This window comes from Peromyscus californicus, unplaced genomic scaffold (genome assembly GCF_007827085.1).
Source record: "Peromyscus californicus insignis strain IS unplaced genomic scaffold, ASM782708v3 Scaffold_9__1_contigs__length_137607984, whole genome shotgun sequence".
NCBI classification, from domain to species: Eukaryota; Metazoa; Chordata; class Mammalia; order Rodentia; family Cricetidae; genus Peromyscus; species Peromyscus californicus.
The window spans coordinates 77,323,576-77,339,858 of NW_026294617.1; the positions used below are offsets into that span (position 1 = coordinate 77,323,576).

The 16,283-nt window shown below is 40.4% G+C and overlaps 1 protein-coding gene across 1 annotated transcript in view; it reads left to right on the top strand.

The window, feature by feature from the left end:
* Tbx15 (T-box transcription factor 15) overlaps positions 1 to 14,879 on the top strand; it is a 108,278-nt gene extending 93,399 nt beyond the window's left edge. Inside the window, exon 8 of the mRNA XM_052730916.1 lies at positions 12,442 to 14,879. Within this exon, the coding sequence (XP_052586876.1) occupies positions 12,442 to 13,226 (785 nt within the window). The 3' untranslated portion in view covers positions 13,227 to 14,879. The remainder of the gene's footprint in view (positions 1 to 12,441) is intronic.
* Positions 14,880 to 16,283: the final 1,404 nt, after the last annotated feature.

Genomic DNA, 16,283 nt, shown 5'->3' on the forward strand with positions numbered 1-16,283 from the left:
AAGTATTTGAAACATGATAATAACTTTTGACAGGGCTCTGTTAGCGTAAGCAAATCAGCATTTCCTTCTCATTCTTCCATGGTTCTACCACATCCTAATAGTCCATTCAGATTCTGAATCCATCCACAGATTAAATAACTGACTTGGTCACGAACAGCATGGCCTAATTGTCCCTAGAAACAACCTCACAGATACCTGAAAAAGTGCACAAATAGGTAGGTTTGAGTCTAATCAATCTGACAGCCAGGATTGACCATCACATGTGAAGAAGGTGACCAAGACAATAGACAGAAAACTAAGGTCTGTTATAGCCAAATATAAGTGGTCCTGTCATTCTCTGATGGATATTTTAAACAAAATGTGTGCCTTGTTTCCCCCGTATATGCAGTAGAGATATCTGTATGATAAAACTGAACTTTCATGAGTGCTGATCCAAGTGATTTGACAGCTGCTGTTCTGAAAGGAATGATCCTGGTTGCACCACAGTTAGTATTTTATCTCCCTCTGTGGAAACATGGAGACCTAGCATTTCAGAAGCCTCCCTTCTGCTCAAGGGCTAGCAAACATCACGGCAGATTTCAACACCAGTGGATGTTTCAATGTTGGTCGGTAATGAAAGCGTTAGAATTATGGAGGGGTCCTGTAGGTGACCGGATTTTCATTTCATTTGATTGGTAGTAGTTAGAAGCTGGCTAGTGGAAGAGTTTATATACTTGACAAATCGTATTAGTTAGATATTGAGGGGTTGAGGAGAAGGCTCATCAGTTAAGAACATGTACTGCTCTTGCAGGGGACCCAAACTTGGTTCCCAGCACCGTGTTATATGACCCACAACTGTCTATAACTCCAGCTTCATGAGATCTGACTCTGCACTCATATGAGTACATACCCTATCCCTACATATACATATAATTAAAGATAAAAATATTTAAAAGATTGAGAAAATAGCTTAATGGACATTAATTTCTGAATTGTGAAGTCATTGCAATGATTCAAAGATGACTAATTTACACAGATCCTTTGAGTGTAGGAATAATGCAGATCCTCTGGCACACAATTATTAAAAAATACTGCATGCATTTACTTTTGGTTATGTGTGTAGGTAGGTAAATGTAAAACAAAACATGGATTTTATGTTTTAAGGTTAGGGTTTTATTCCTAGAATGTCTCAGAGGTATATATATATATATATATATATATATATATATATATATATATTCTGAAAATATGAAAATTCTTCAAATTTAGAATACTTCTGGTCCCAAGAATTTCAGATCAAAGATACTCAACCTGTAATTGATAACACATTGTACTTTTACTCCCTAAAGCAGTGGTTCTCAACCTTCCTAATGCTGCAACCCTTTAATACAGTTCCTCATGTTGTGGTGACCCCCAACCATAAAATTATTTTCATTGTTACTTCATAACTGTAATTTTGCAAGTTACTAACCATAATGTAAATATCTGATATGCAGGATATCTGATACACAACCCCTGTGAACTGGTTATTTGGCCCCCAAAGGAGCTGCGATCCACAGGTTGGGAACCACTGCCCTAAATTTACTTAAGCTTAATATGTTCAAAACTGATGTAAGACCCTCTATTGAGAGAAGGATCCCACACCGATTTGCCATCAAGAATGTTATTCCCTGCCCCATCCTCATAGTCTATGGTTAATGTTCTCAAATCTGTTCACATCTCTAGTCTCCCATGCCACCACCTGGCTCTGATGTATCATCATCTCTCACCTGGCTGATTATGATGTCCTTCATATCATCTATATTCTGCTCTAAGACATTCTGCACATCATGGTTCTGGTCCGTGTTTCAAAACAGACATCTACTCATACCAACTCTATACCCTTTCTTGCTTAAAATTCTTCAGCGGCCACAATTTATTTTTGTCTGCTTAATATAAATCTAGTGACCTCTAAAATAGAGATAGAGAATGAAGATTAGAGAAACTGGTACCTTAGGATAAACTATTTACAAAAGCACCTAGGCTTTACAAAGTACTCAAGGCTGTTCCATACCTCCTTTAGCCTATCCCACCTCCCCTGTTCCCCCCCCCCCCCCCCCCCGAGTCATTGTTTCTGCTTTCATTTTTCTGACATGCTGTGCTCTTTCCTGTCACATGCTGTTTCCCTGCTTCGAAGGCTCATTTTCACTCGCTTGCTTTCTTAGTACTATCCCTGTTTGAAATCTCAGCTCAAGTAGCATTTCCTTGGGGAGTTTTCTCTGCTGTTCACAGAAGGCTAAAGCCTTCTAGGGCAACCCCCTACCTGTTCCATTCTTCGTTTAATATCTTTTACTGATGTTCTTCTCAGTACTTTCCCCATAGGATTGAATTCCTGGGTCCAGGCATAATATCTAATTCACATTTGAAACTCGCATAGGGATAGAATAAATGCACAAACTCTTTTAGGTGATATGTTGGGGAATATTGTTAATGTGTTTGCCAAGGATTCATCAACATTATGTTCAAACTCAAAGGGAAAGGAGACTAGTGAAAAACAGAAATAATAATAACTAATTAGTTGGTGGAGGAAGGATGGTGGAAGAAGTCTAGTTGTCCCCTAGCACTGTAGGGAGACTACAGATGATGTCAATGTACTTTATATTACTAAACACTGAACAGAAGGATTATTAATTTTTTAAAATTTGGTTCTTATTTAAAAATTATGTATTTTAAACATATTTTCCCCTCCCTCAACCCTCCCAGTTTCTGCCTATCTCCTTTCCTACCCAAGTTCATGTTCTTCCTCTCTCTTTTCCTCTAAAAAAAAAAAACCTTCCACAAAGCCCCAAAAGATAAAGTAAAATCAAAAGAAACAAACAAGACAAAAAACACCATGACAAAATGAATGTTTGAGGAAATATATGTGTTAATCATGATTTAAAAATTATAGAACATAGACATGTATCAAAACATAATGTTCGTATTGGTGAACATAAAGAATAGGAAAGTGAAGTGATCCTATTTGTCTGCAGGTGTTTGGCTCAGAAGGAGAAAATGGTCACTACCATCTTGGTAATCTATGAACCCCACTTTATCTTGGGCTTCCCAATGTCACCCTGTCAAGACCTTGCCATTGTTTATTTCTATCTTTTGAAATATAACTTTCTTTACATCTTTTAGCTATTTGGCCATGCATACGCACCCATAATCATATCCACATCATTTTGGACAACTTTGGGAGTCTGTCCTCTCCTTCTATCATTTGAACCCTGGTAATCCAACTTAGGCCAAGGTCATCAGGCTTGGTGGCAAGACCCTACACTTGCTGAACCATCTTGCCCAGTCTTAGACATTTTTTTAAATTTAATTTAATTTTATTTTACAATATAATTGAATTCTACATATCAGCCACGGATTCCCTTGTTCTCCCCCCTCCCGCTCCCCTCCCCTTCCCCCCAGCCCACTCCCCATTCCCATCTCCTCCAGGACATTTTTTTTTAAACAGTGGCTGTTTTTCTATTCTCTACATTGCATTTCTTATTTGGTATAAGTGTGCATACATGAAAAATCATCTTTTTGAAAAACCTCCTGCCTTTGTATCTAGTTATTTAATTTGATCTTATTGAGGAGAACCAGGAAAGAACAGAAACTCCTCTAATTTGCATCACCATTTAAGAGATTGTGTATTTTGAAATGAAGGCAAGTAGCTCATCATACCTTCTTTTTAGCAGGGCCAGGTATCTGTCAGGCACCCAAACAGTTCAAATACCTTGTTACTGCTTGTAGCCAGAAACTTTTCTCTGCCCTGCCCTGGTCTTGCAGTCCCACAGCCACTTTTAAAACAATCACTCAGAGGCTTAATATTAATTACAAACTGTTTGATATATGGCTCAGGCTTCTTGCTAGCTAGCTCTTTCAGCTTAAATTAACCCATTTATATTAATCTATGTTTTGCCATATGGCTGTGGCATTACCTGTGTCCCATTACATCTTGCTCCTCCAGGCAGTGCTCAGTGTCTCTCCTCACTCTGCCTTCCTTCTCCCTGTATCTTTGCTTGGATATTCCACCTGCCTCTATTCTGCCTTGCCATAGGTCATAGCAGCTTCTTTATTAACCAATGGTAGCAACACATATTCACAGCATACAGAAAGACCATCCCACAGCCCTTCCCCTTTTCTGTCTAATCAAAAAGGAAAGTTTTCCTTTTAACATAGTAAAATTACATATAACAAAACAGTTATTAAACAAGAATTACAGTTACAATATTTAGTCTATTTGTATTTGGCAAAATTAAAGAAAATATTCTATCATCTATCCTATCTTACTGAGTCTAAAGTTTTGTATCTAATTTACCTTTATCATAACTAAGGAAAACTATAATTATAATTATTTAGTCTTCAACTCCATCAAAGACCCCAGAAGGATATAATATTACCTGAATAAACAGGAAGTGCATTGTAAGCAACTTCCAAAATTCTAGAAATGACAGAGATATCTGTTGCCTGGATAGTCACCCAAAGTTCCTCTGTAACATTGGGACACCTATCTTCAGCTCACAGGTCTATAGTCTCTGGCATACTTTTCCGTGAAGCAGGAAATTGAAGGACCATTTCACCTATCTTGGCAAAGTTCATCAGTCACTTTTCTATGTGACCTGCAGAATGTCTGGCAGTTTCTTTTGTGAAGCAGGAACCTAAAGGACCATCTCGCCCTTTTTTGGCAGAGTTTGGTGGTCATTTTCTCATGGGTCTTGCATGTCCAGTTCATACAACATACTGTCAAGCAGTCCAAGCAAGAGCAGTTTCTTGCCCAAATGGCTGGACTTGCCACATTGAAAGCAACTCCATAAGGAGTTTCTTTGATGCCCATCATCTTTGAAGTAAATTGGTGCAGCCAGGAGCAGATGTATCTCATTGTCATGAAAAGCCCTATGTTAACAAAATATTTAAATGCCATATTTTATAGGTCTTTGAAGTATTTGAAGACCATCTATCTAAAATGTATCTCTATATGATCCTGAAAACATACTTAACATATCTACAAATTTGATTGTTATAAATGACTAACTACTAACCTATGTTTTTTGATTATCCTAAATAGTCTATAATAGTAGCTTTAAAAATTAGAACTTTACCTTATACTTTAAATGAACTGCATAGGTACAATACCTTAAACAAAAATAGAAACACATACACAATATGTTGTAACAAAAATAACCTTAACTTTGTATCAATATACAAAAATTCTTTAAACAAGAATAGAAACATATATACACAATGTAACAAAATTAACTTTAAATTTGTATCACTATACCAAAATCCATGCCAATGTAAAATATATGAGTTTCATAGTTGTCTTTTTATCCTATATTCTTATATTCCTCGAAATTATAACAAACATCCATAACCCACCAAATAACCAAAGACCACTCACACCCCCAACACTTAGGAATGTGAGAGTAGTTTTCTCTATACTGCTTCCTGCTGTCAGTGGGTGGAGGCATCTCCAGGGGTCCCTAAGAAAAATTTTGAGATATTGACCAAGTCCTAGGAAGACCAGCAGTAACCTTTGTTGATAGATATTACCTGCCAAGGTTCAGGAGGTCTCCCTTGATCAAATCTGATCCACATTAATCTGGAATGAATCCACAGCCTCTTGTTTCCTGTGTAAACAAAAGCAAAACCTCTTCTCCAAAGCAATGCATCTTTTAAGTTCCATTTTACAGATACATTTTGTGACTATTGATTTAAAGTTAAGGCATTCTTAAAATGTCTAGGCTGGTGTATTTCATCAGTCCCTCGTTTAATCCCACATCTCTCAGCAGCTGCTGTTCGTTTGTCAGTGTTTAAAAAAATTCAAAATCAGCACAATACTATACAAGATCCAGACTCCCTGAGAATTTCCATCTCTAGGTTGCTTATTCTTTTTTTATATTACTTTACTTCTCTCTTCCAAGACTTGACTTTATTTTTAAACTATTTACTTCTTTCTACAACTGTCCATACCCTTTTTTATTTCTTTCTTGAGCTTACACACATTGTAACACATAATGGCACTTGTTTAGAGGTTTTCCTGTCTGAACCTCTTTTTACTGTGTATCATTTAGACTTTATTGCCTGCATGAGCAAAAGCTAAATCCACCATGCAGCATGCTGAGAGGCTTGGAGATGCCTCTGTGTACTGCAGCAGGAACCTACCATGCTGTCGGTCAAGCCCACACACCTAGAACCCACCATGTTGTACCTCAAGCCAGCATGCTGCGGTGTCTCTGTACCACAGCCCGCATGAGAGACACAACTAGGAAGCTGCTTTTGAATCCCATTATGTGTTCTAGAACTTTCTCAGGTTTTATGTGGAAATTTTTGCCGAATGTTTGGACACCATATGTAGCCAGACACTTTTCTCTGTCCCATCTGGTCCCAGAGTTCCACACCAATTTTAAAACAATCACTCAGAGGCTTAATATTAATTACAAACTTGTTTGGGATATGGCTCAGGCTTCTTGCTAGCTAGCTCTTTCAGCTTAAATTAACCCATTTATATTAATCTATGTTTTGCCACATGGCTGTGGCATTACCTGTGTCCCATTGCATCTTGCTCCCCCAGGCAGTGCTCAGTGTCTCTCCTCACTCTGCCTTCCTTCTCCCTGTATCTTTGCTTGGATCACCTGTCTGACTCTATTCTGTCTTGCCATAGGCCATAGCAACACATATTCACAGCGTACAGGAAGACCATCCCACAGCAACTGCTGGTCAAGGGCTTCATCCACAGCTTCCATCTGACAAAAGGATTTCTATGCTCTTCTCCAGATTTATCCTAATATTCCCAGACCTTCAGATTCATAGTAAAAAAAAAAAAAAAAAAAAAAAACCTCATAGAATGAGAGATACATATCAATTAGAATTTTATGTAAATAGAAAAACATAGCAAATTAAAAAGCAATTCATTGGCTTGTAAAACAGAAAGGATTCAAGAAGCTTCTTTAGGCAAAGCCTAAGTTAAGGGCTTAAGCAAATTCACTCTGGCCAGAATGTGCCCCATTTCTTTACACTCTGCTTTCCTCCATGGTGACTTTATTCCCAATTGTCCCCTGTGACAGCTTAGAAAATATCCTTGGCCATAGATATTTTTGCTTCGTCTCTAAGGGGAAAGGGCATGTGCCTCTGATCAAGGGCTTTTAGCAAAATCTCACCACATCTCATTGATTCTAATTAGGTCCCCTCAGAATCAATTACTGTAGTGGTGGGAGAAATCTGACACTTTGCTTTCCAGGCCAGGTACATAGGCCTTTCCTGGAGATAAAGTGTGAGAGTGGAAGAAAGCTGGGTTCCCGGAAAGAATGAAAGCAAGCAAGCAAGCAAGCAAGCAAGCAAGCAAGCAAGCAAGCATTGTTCCTTTGAGAGAAGCAGATTAAATGACAATAGCAACAGATGCATGTGACAACCAGCAAGGCTGAAAATGAGCATGGAAAACAAGTGGGGGAGGCTAGGAATGGGGGTGGTATGTCTAGGGAATGGAGCAAAATAGGACCAGGTACAGAGCAGAGTGATTGGATGAGGCTACTTGAACGAAAATAAACTTGGAGCTGAACAGGACTTTACATTTTACGGAAAAGGATGAAGGAGTTTTTCATCTTTCTACGATAGAAACCAGACAATTCCCATTAGGACCATGATGCTCACATTTGCATCATGAGAAAAGTTCTCATTTCAGCTGATGATAATTTCTCAGTTGCCATGCTCATTAAACTTTATGGCCTCTGGGCTTCTTCACTGGGATCAGTTCATGGGCTGCTGATGTTTTACCTCGTACATGTCTGAATACATTGGGAATCAGCACTCTTCAGGGACAGATGCCATCAAGTTATAAGGAGAGAAGAGTCTAGCCGGTAGAACAAGTAATTACATGGAAATTTATTCTTTATTCATCCAGATGGGGTTTTATCTTATTGGTTGTGTGCATGCGTGCGTTCGTGTGTGTGTGTGTGTGTGTGTGTGTGTGTGTGTGTGTGTGTGTGTGTGTGTAGCACAACAAAATAAACTCAAAAGGAAGCTGCATGTGAAAACCCCCATGTTACAATCTGGAAGTGATCAATTTAAAGATGCAAAAGTCAGCAGGTTTGGCATTCAGGATTTTCACGGACACATTTAACTTGTCTTCATGGTACACAAGTGTATTCTAGGTGATTGTCTTCATATGGGCTCACCACTAAATATGCATTCTTGGTTGTTTTGGCTCTTAGCCTTGAATATTGGCATAAGTTAATGTGGGATATGCATTTTAATGTGTGCCTCCTCACTTTGGTCCCTGAGAAAAATAGGACGTAGGGAGCTGGAATGGTGGAGATTAATTCTGGATTACCTAAGAATATGAAGTTATTAATGGCATTACGTTTTAATCCTCGCTCAGAAGTGGGCTAGGATCTCTGAGGACAATGGGGAAGGCACCAGTGTACTTACTTGTATCCAATCAGTTCTGCTTTTCTTGATCTGAGAAGAAATAGAGCCATGGAACAGCTCATTTCCTTCATGGGCTCACGGGGTAAGGAGGAAGGACAGTCCATTCAAAGAGGAACTAGAGTACTTTTGGGAACATAGCTCAGATGGGCCCAGAGCTGTCAATTAGCTATGTCTTCCATCATCCACACATTATTCCACACATCAGCCTGAAATAATATGGCACATACATCTTGTGACATCATGCTCATTAGTGTGTATAGAGGCCAAGATGCCCTGCTCTCTCTGGACAGAAGCCAACACTTGTGAGCCATCTCCATTGGAGTGAACATTCTTCAAGGTTTCTTTTCCCATTCTTTACTCATTCTCCCATGAAAGAACACATTTAATGACTACATGCCAAAATATGGTGACTTTGTAATTTCTCAAAACATTCCCGGAAAGGTAGTTATGAGAAATCCCACTTATATAACTATGGAGCCCAAAGTTTGGAGAGGCTAATTAACCAGGGCCCCATTGTAAGATAGCAGGAACTGGAATCAGGGTCATTCGTGTCTACAGTCCACATTTGTCTATTAAGCAAATTTATATCAAGATGCTTAGAGAACCCATGACCTCGCAGGGACAGAGGAGACGAGGGTGAAGAAGGGGAAACTACAGTGGACGGAGAGGCAAGCTTTACTCTGAGAGGCAGTCCTGATCAGCCCAGCCTGGCTTCCCACATTGCCCTGGCTTTTTTGTGATGAGAGGTCTCTGCTTAGCCAAGTGTTGAAATGCACAGGGAGGGTGGGCTGCCTCCTTAGGCTTATTTAGCACTTGCCTGGCACTCCCAATCTTGTTTAACATTTGACAAGCCATTAGATCATAAGAGAATAAAGACTTCTCAGTATCTCAGTTTGCTTTTCTGAAAAATGAATACCACAGCCCCCTCTCTCTATGTGGACTTTGAGAACTAGTTATTATCTGTATTGAGTACTTTAAGTGCATAACAATGTTTCTTCAAAGTGGTTGGAAGCAATGGGACCCTCTTTTGGACAGGCTTCCTCTCTCCTTCAAACACTAGCTCATATGGAGGCTCCCACCCCCCTGCAGCTCAGCAGGCCACCAAGTCTCATTTCCAGTGAATGTCATTTAAAAGCCGAAGCAAGCTGACTACAAACTTTTTAACATGTGCCTCTCATCTGCTCAGCAGAAACCCCTGTAACTTGTTAATAGTTCCCTTCTTCTTCTTCTCTTTTTTTTTGTAGTGAAACCAATTGAGGCCTTAAATCAGTACCATTCGTTCCATCTTGGGCCATCTGAGAAAACCATTTAGAGTTGTAGAACGTCATCTGCTTCATCATGCACTTCCGGCGGCAGGGCTGAGGCCAGCGCCTGATGGAGCTCACCTACAACAGGATAGGACAGTGTGCAGAACAGGTGGTCTCCTCAGGGGCCACATAAACACCAGGCTAGGGGGAGCAGGACTAGTTTTCAAAGACAGGAGACTATATTCATATCTCGTAAAGCACCAATCTCTTTACAGCTGGAGTCAAGTTTCTCCATTGTGCCACGGCATTTACTGCAGTAAAGTTCATGGCATTTAGGGTGGGAAAGCAGAAAATGCATATAAGATGCCTCAAAGAGGGAAAAAAAATCAATCTCTGAGCTTTCTGTAGGTTATAGAGGCAGAGGAGGCCATCCAGCTACTCAGCAGCAGGAAGCATGAGGTGGTCTACTTCTGCTTCTGGAATCTTCCCCTTCTAGGACTCCCTCATTATATTAAAATGATTCCTTGGAAAGCACTTGGAGTTGACTTTTCACACTTCCTTTAATCCTTAGACACAGCTACAGCATGGAAAGGAGGGAAAGTGGGGCTCACTGGTTCACACCCTTTGTTCCACAGCTGTGGAGAACTCGGAGGTAGACTTCACAGTGTGTGACTGTAAACTTAAGAGAAGCTCCTCCCACTGTGACCAGCTGCTTGCAGCCTTGGACAATGTTAGCCTTATCATAGACTGTTGAACAAAAATCGTTTTAGTTCTTTTATAGGAATTTGTTATGAAAAGAGATTATTTTTTTCTGATATGGCTCTAAAATTAGCAGCTGATTGGGTTGTCTTTAAATTCCAATTGGTTCTAAATGTTCACTGAGGGAAATTCCTTTGGTCATGGAAGAGATGATATTAATTGAGCTATAAAAATTTAGTTCTGAACAAAATACTAAGAAAGCCAAATCTTTGCTTCTGCTACCAATACTCTCACTTTGCTTGTGGATCTAGGCTGAGGCTTTTTGTTCCCTCTACCCACACCTTCCCTTCAGAGAATATTATAGATATTTTCCCAATACATCTGGAATGCTTCTAGTTTTCTTCATTGATTAAAACAAAACAAAACTCATTGCTGTTTTTTTTTTTATCCTGAAAAATCCTTCCCTCCTTATAATGCTTAGTTTCTTGGAGCCTCAACGAGAGTTATCGGTAACCTAAGACATGCTGCCTTGAAGGACTGTGTTTCTCAACAATTAGGAGAAGTACCATAATGGTGCATAGAAGGGAATTCATCAAGAACAATTCTAGAGAGGACAAAGCAGCCAAATAATCTGGAATTCAGTGAAGGTTCAGCTACCCCAAGCACTTATTGCCTTTGAAGTCCATTGAAAGAGGTAGAGAGTGGAATCTTCCTGCCAGAGAAAGATGCGTCTTGCAAAGTCCACCTTTGGCTTTCTTATCTGGAGAATATCTTTAAAAAAGGTTGACGTGGACTGGTTCTTAGTCCATTGGAGCCTCAACCATTATACAGCCTGCCATCTACGTGGCTGGTGATCAACACCTTGCAAGACAGATTCAGGGTCATTTGGAAATAGGATTTTGGAGTTATTCAATAGAAAATGCAACATCTGAACCTGAAATGTACATTCTCAAGCTCTGCCCCGTATACATAGATTCAGGAACCAGATGGAGCCAGCAACTTGTTTTCATAGGCCCTCTAGCTGATTCACATGTGCATCAAAGTTTCAGAATCACTGGTCTACATACTGTGAAGTAGGAACTCATATTGTATCATGAGCTTTCAACTCTGCCTGCACATTAGAAGAGCTTTGAAATAATGCTGACGTGGAATTGTCGTACCCAGAGACTCTCCATTAGTTGGTTTGAGGAGGAATCCTGGCATAGCAGCATTTAAAATTGGCAGGACCTTTCAGCTTCAGAACCACTGTTCTTACTGAATTCCTCATCTCTCATGAAGAAACTGAAAGCTATGGATATAATGGGGGCAAGTAGGGTTAGTGTGCAGAGCTGAAAGCAGAATCCATCAGCAAACATTTGGCTTAGTTTATGGCTAGTTTGGCTTCATATACAACTTTTCTTCCAGTCTCTCAGGTTTGGTGGGCTCCAGTAAAATATCAGTAGATCCCCAGGACTGTGATTTTGTTTCAAGTTAGTCCTGATTCACTTTACCCTATATCTTATAATTATGCTTACCAAGTGTCTTTGATACGATAAGCCAGATCTCCAATTTAATATCGCAGATTCCACCACCCATGTCGTTTTTCTGTGACTTCTCAGGCCTAAGTCCTGACTTTGCACTCTGCTCCATCCCCATGAGATTACTGACCTGCTTTGGTATACTTTTAAAGATTGCAAGATAGGAAACAGTCACTGGCTAAAATCTACACCTTACACATTTGCCCTGAGCATGGGAAGGGCTGAGCTAGTAGTTTCTACTGCTGATCACTGTAAGTCTTATTAGGAAGTAACTTTGATGGTGAGAATAAAAAAACAAAACAAAACAAAACAAAAACAAACAAACAAAAAAGAACACCAGAGGTTTATTTTAAATTTTTAAAGTATGCCTAAAACTATTACAGAAAGAAATGCAAAGACTAGTGGTTGGTGTCATCCTTTGTCCTCTCCTTTGACATGTGCACTCAAACATGTGACATCATCTTCTGATGTAAAAAGAAGCAATTGCTCTGTAAAAATATAGGACTTTTGGCCCAGACAGACTAATCTTAATCAATGGAATTTATGTTTTTATTTTTCAGGAGGCAGTACAGGTACTTCCCCAACCACCTCCAGTACCGGGACACCATCCCCGTCTGCTTCTTCTCATCTCTTATCTCCATCCTGTTCCCCTCCAGCTTTTCATTTGGCCCCCAATACTTTCAACGTGGGCTGTCGGGAAAACCAGTTGTGTAATCTAAACCTCTCTGATTATCCACCATGTGCCCGCAGCAACATGGCTGCCTTACAGAGCTATCCAGGGCTGAGTGACAGTGGCTACAACAGGCTCCAGAGTGGCACAGCTTCAGCCACTCAGCCCTCTGAAACCTTCATGCCTCAAAGGACTCCGTCTCTGATCTCAGGAATACCAACGCCTCCCTCGTTGCCTAGCAACAGCAAGATGGAAGCCTACGGTGGCCAGTTGGGGTCCTTCCCCACTTCCCAGTTTCAGTATGTCATGCAGGCAGGCAATGCGGCCTCCAGCTCCTCATCACCGCACATGTTTGGTGGCAGCCACATGCAGCAGAGCTCCTACAATGCCTTCTCCCTTCACAATCCCTACAATCTGTATGGATACAATTTCCCCACCTCCCCCAGGCTAGCTGCAAGCCCAGAAAAACTGAGCGCATCTCAAAGCACTTTACTCTGCTCTTCTCCTTCCAATGGGGCTTTTGGAGAGAGGCAGTACCTGCCCACAGGGATGGAGCACAGCATGCACATGATCAGCCCTTCAGCTAATAATCAGCAGGCTACCAATACCTGTGATGGCCGACAGTATGGGGCAGTTCCAGGCTCCTCCTCCCAGATGTCAGTACACATGGTTTAAAGAGCAGTCTAAACACCATGGAGGTCATGGCAGTCAAGACTCCAGAATCTCTGTGGGTGGATCTTCCTCTTTGGGAAACCCGTGCGTTGGGAAAATAGGAATTGTGCATTTGTTTTAGTTTTTTTTTTTTTTTTTCTGGATAAGGAAAACAGAGAACAGCAATAGATACCACTGGAGGATCCTTCAAGTGCATCATCCATAACTCAGTGGTCATTCTTCTGCCTTCCAAACTCTTAGTTCTATAAAAGCATTGTGTATGACAGAGTGGCCTTGAAGAGACTGAATAATAATTTTATAATAATGTTGAAGGAGATGCTAGTATGTAGCAGCCAAGAAAAGTTACACATACAGGCACATGCACACACACACAGACACACACACACTTACACGCATATATTCATGCACACACATGCATACACAAAATAACACAGACATTCTATACACTGACTTTGAAATGGGTGAACTCTATGAAGGGAGGCCCAGAGTGGGTGCTTTCACCAAAAATCTGTCTGTATACAACCCTAGATGGATTGGGTCATCATTAGCCATTAGCCTTTCTCCCTTGCAGCTTACCATGTTTCTGGAATGAACCGTGTACCCTAGAACCTCTCCACATCACTGAGGTGGAAAGACATCGGTGGTACAACTGGACTTGGCTTCCTGAGAAAGGTTGCTTTTAAACTTTTGGCTCTCTTCATTCAGTGTGCCATCATTGATGTTCTAATGGTGCCTGTGGAAGGACAGGGTGAGAAAAGCTGGGAGAAAGAAAGAGAACCGAGAGCAGGAGACAGTGGACAGCAAGACTGAGAAGATGTGAACAAACGAGGAGATGTAATTCACCAAGGAGAATTGTTTGGGTTTGTTTAGCCCCTAAAGTTATAGAAAGAATGATGGTGTTATTGGAGAGTAAGCCTCTTTGGGACCCAGCATATAGTCAAGGGTACCAATGAGAAGGGCTAGGACAAGGAATGCCTGATTCCACAGCTCTCAATAATGACCCAGGAGAGAGGTGCACTGTATGGGAGTTCTGTTCTACGGCATTCAGCCTGGCAGGGTGAGGGAAATGGGTGTGGAGAATGAAGAATGGTTTTTATCTCCCAGGTGATACCAAAAACAGTCATGGAAGACAGGCGTGGCCTCAAATGCCAGATGCAAAGCCCTGACCTGGACGATCTTCCCCTGGTCCCATGCAAGAGAAACCCTGACACACCAGAGAGAATTGCAGATGGGTCTTCTGCCCTTTTTCTACCTATCTGTAGCTCTCCTTTTTTTTTTTTTTTAAATCAAATAGTTCATTGCATTCTGAAGTTTGGGGATTGTTTTTTCTTTCCTTTTCCTTTCAAATCCTTTAATGATAAGAAAACAAGTGAAGCTTGCTGCAAGCTAAAATTTTTAAATGATGTGGAAACGCAAATGATGCCAAGTAAGATAATACAGATATTATTAAGATTTTTTTTTGGTTTTGAGGTGTTGTAGATAAATGTATTTATATGCCTAGTGGGGTATTCAATATTATGAATATTAAAAAGGGGGCAATAAAAAGGGTATGTAAAATATGTATGAAGAAAAGGTGTATAAAAGTTTGCCCTTATGCACGGAACTGTTTCTGAGTGCCAAGCACAGAAAGCCGCTAAATAAAATCTTTGCAATTGTTTTCCATGTGTGTGTTCATATAGAAAAATTAAATAACAGCCATATGCATTTGTGTTCTGTCTTACAGTCAGTCAAATGCTTTCACATGTGTTATCTGTGAGTTTTTTGTAGACATCATAAAGTCAATATTGTCCTCATTTTATGGTTAGTAGCTGAACTACTCAAAGGTTGGGTCAATTATCCAGGTTTACACAAGCTGTCAGAGAGGAAACTAAGACCTGGAACTGGATTTTCACATTTAACAGGATGTTCACTTGCATTTTAGCTGCACAAATATGGTCAGCAAACTTTGAGGTTGCTGTGTGCCAGGAACCCTATTTCTTTTATAATGACTCATCCTCCAACAATTCTGTGAGATGGGTGTGATTTTAATAATTATATTTGTAGATTTGAAAGCAGTTTTATAGAAGGTCAAATACTTGGCCAAGTTCCTCAGCTAACAAGTGACAGAACTGGTAGGCTAATCTAAAGTCTGTGCAATTAGCACTATGTCATTATGCCAGAGCATCGTGCCATTTGGAGAATCAGAAACAAAGGTCTACTCTGAGAGCCCGAGGCAAGAATGCCCCTGAGGCTTGATTTTGCTTCATATGTTTGATAATAAATTTATACTTCCTTTGAATGCGTCGCTGAAGCATGGGAGGAGTGGTTTGGATCTGTCGTGCAGAAGTTCAACTTATAAAAACCAATGAAGTGTGAGCGCTGTGCCATTTCCAAGCACTTTCATGTGCTCTATCAGGCCAGCCCCACAATATCCATAAAGGGTGAACGGGGGAGAAAGTCTTCCTTGTAAACGGGAAGTGGAACTATGACTCCTGTGACCTGCCCTGCTTATGCAATTAGAAAACAACAGAGCAGGAGCATAAAAATCTACTCTTACCTCCACACTGCACTGTGTGCTATTGGATAGTCACACTGGTTACCCACGGACTCATTGTACTGGTGGTGTACGTGGGCAGCTTGGGATGCTGCCTATTACATTCATTCACTGGAATTGGAGCTAGGTTTGAGGGAACAAGATCTTAATCATTGCTTTGATTGTATAAAGAACTGAGAAAGTGGTATGTCAGTTAATCCCATTAGCCATCAAATTGTTGCCAAACTAGCTGACACAATGGCCAACTCAAGATCTCCACAAGTTTTAGGCTGGGCATGGCCTGTCTCAAAACACAAAAGACACTCTTATTAGGAGACCTTAAGTTACTTCTCCCCAGAATGGTGGGACAAAACTAACTACATGTGAAGCGTTTGGTTATTTCTTTCTGATTTATTAGTAGACCAAGCACTGTTCATTGGTTTAATGCTCTCTGAAGACCTAGGTAGTAACCATAATATAGCATGCAACAAGCTTGGCATAGACATTTCTATGCTTTTATTTAGAAAGAATAATAATTTAAACAATAA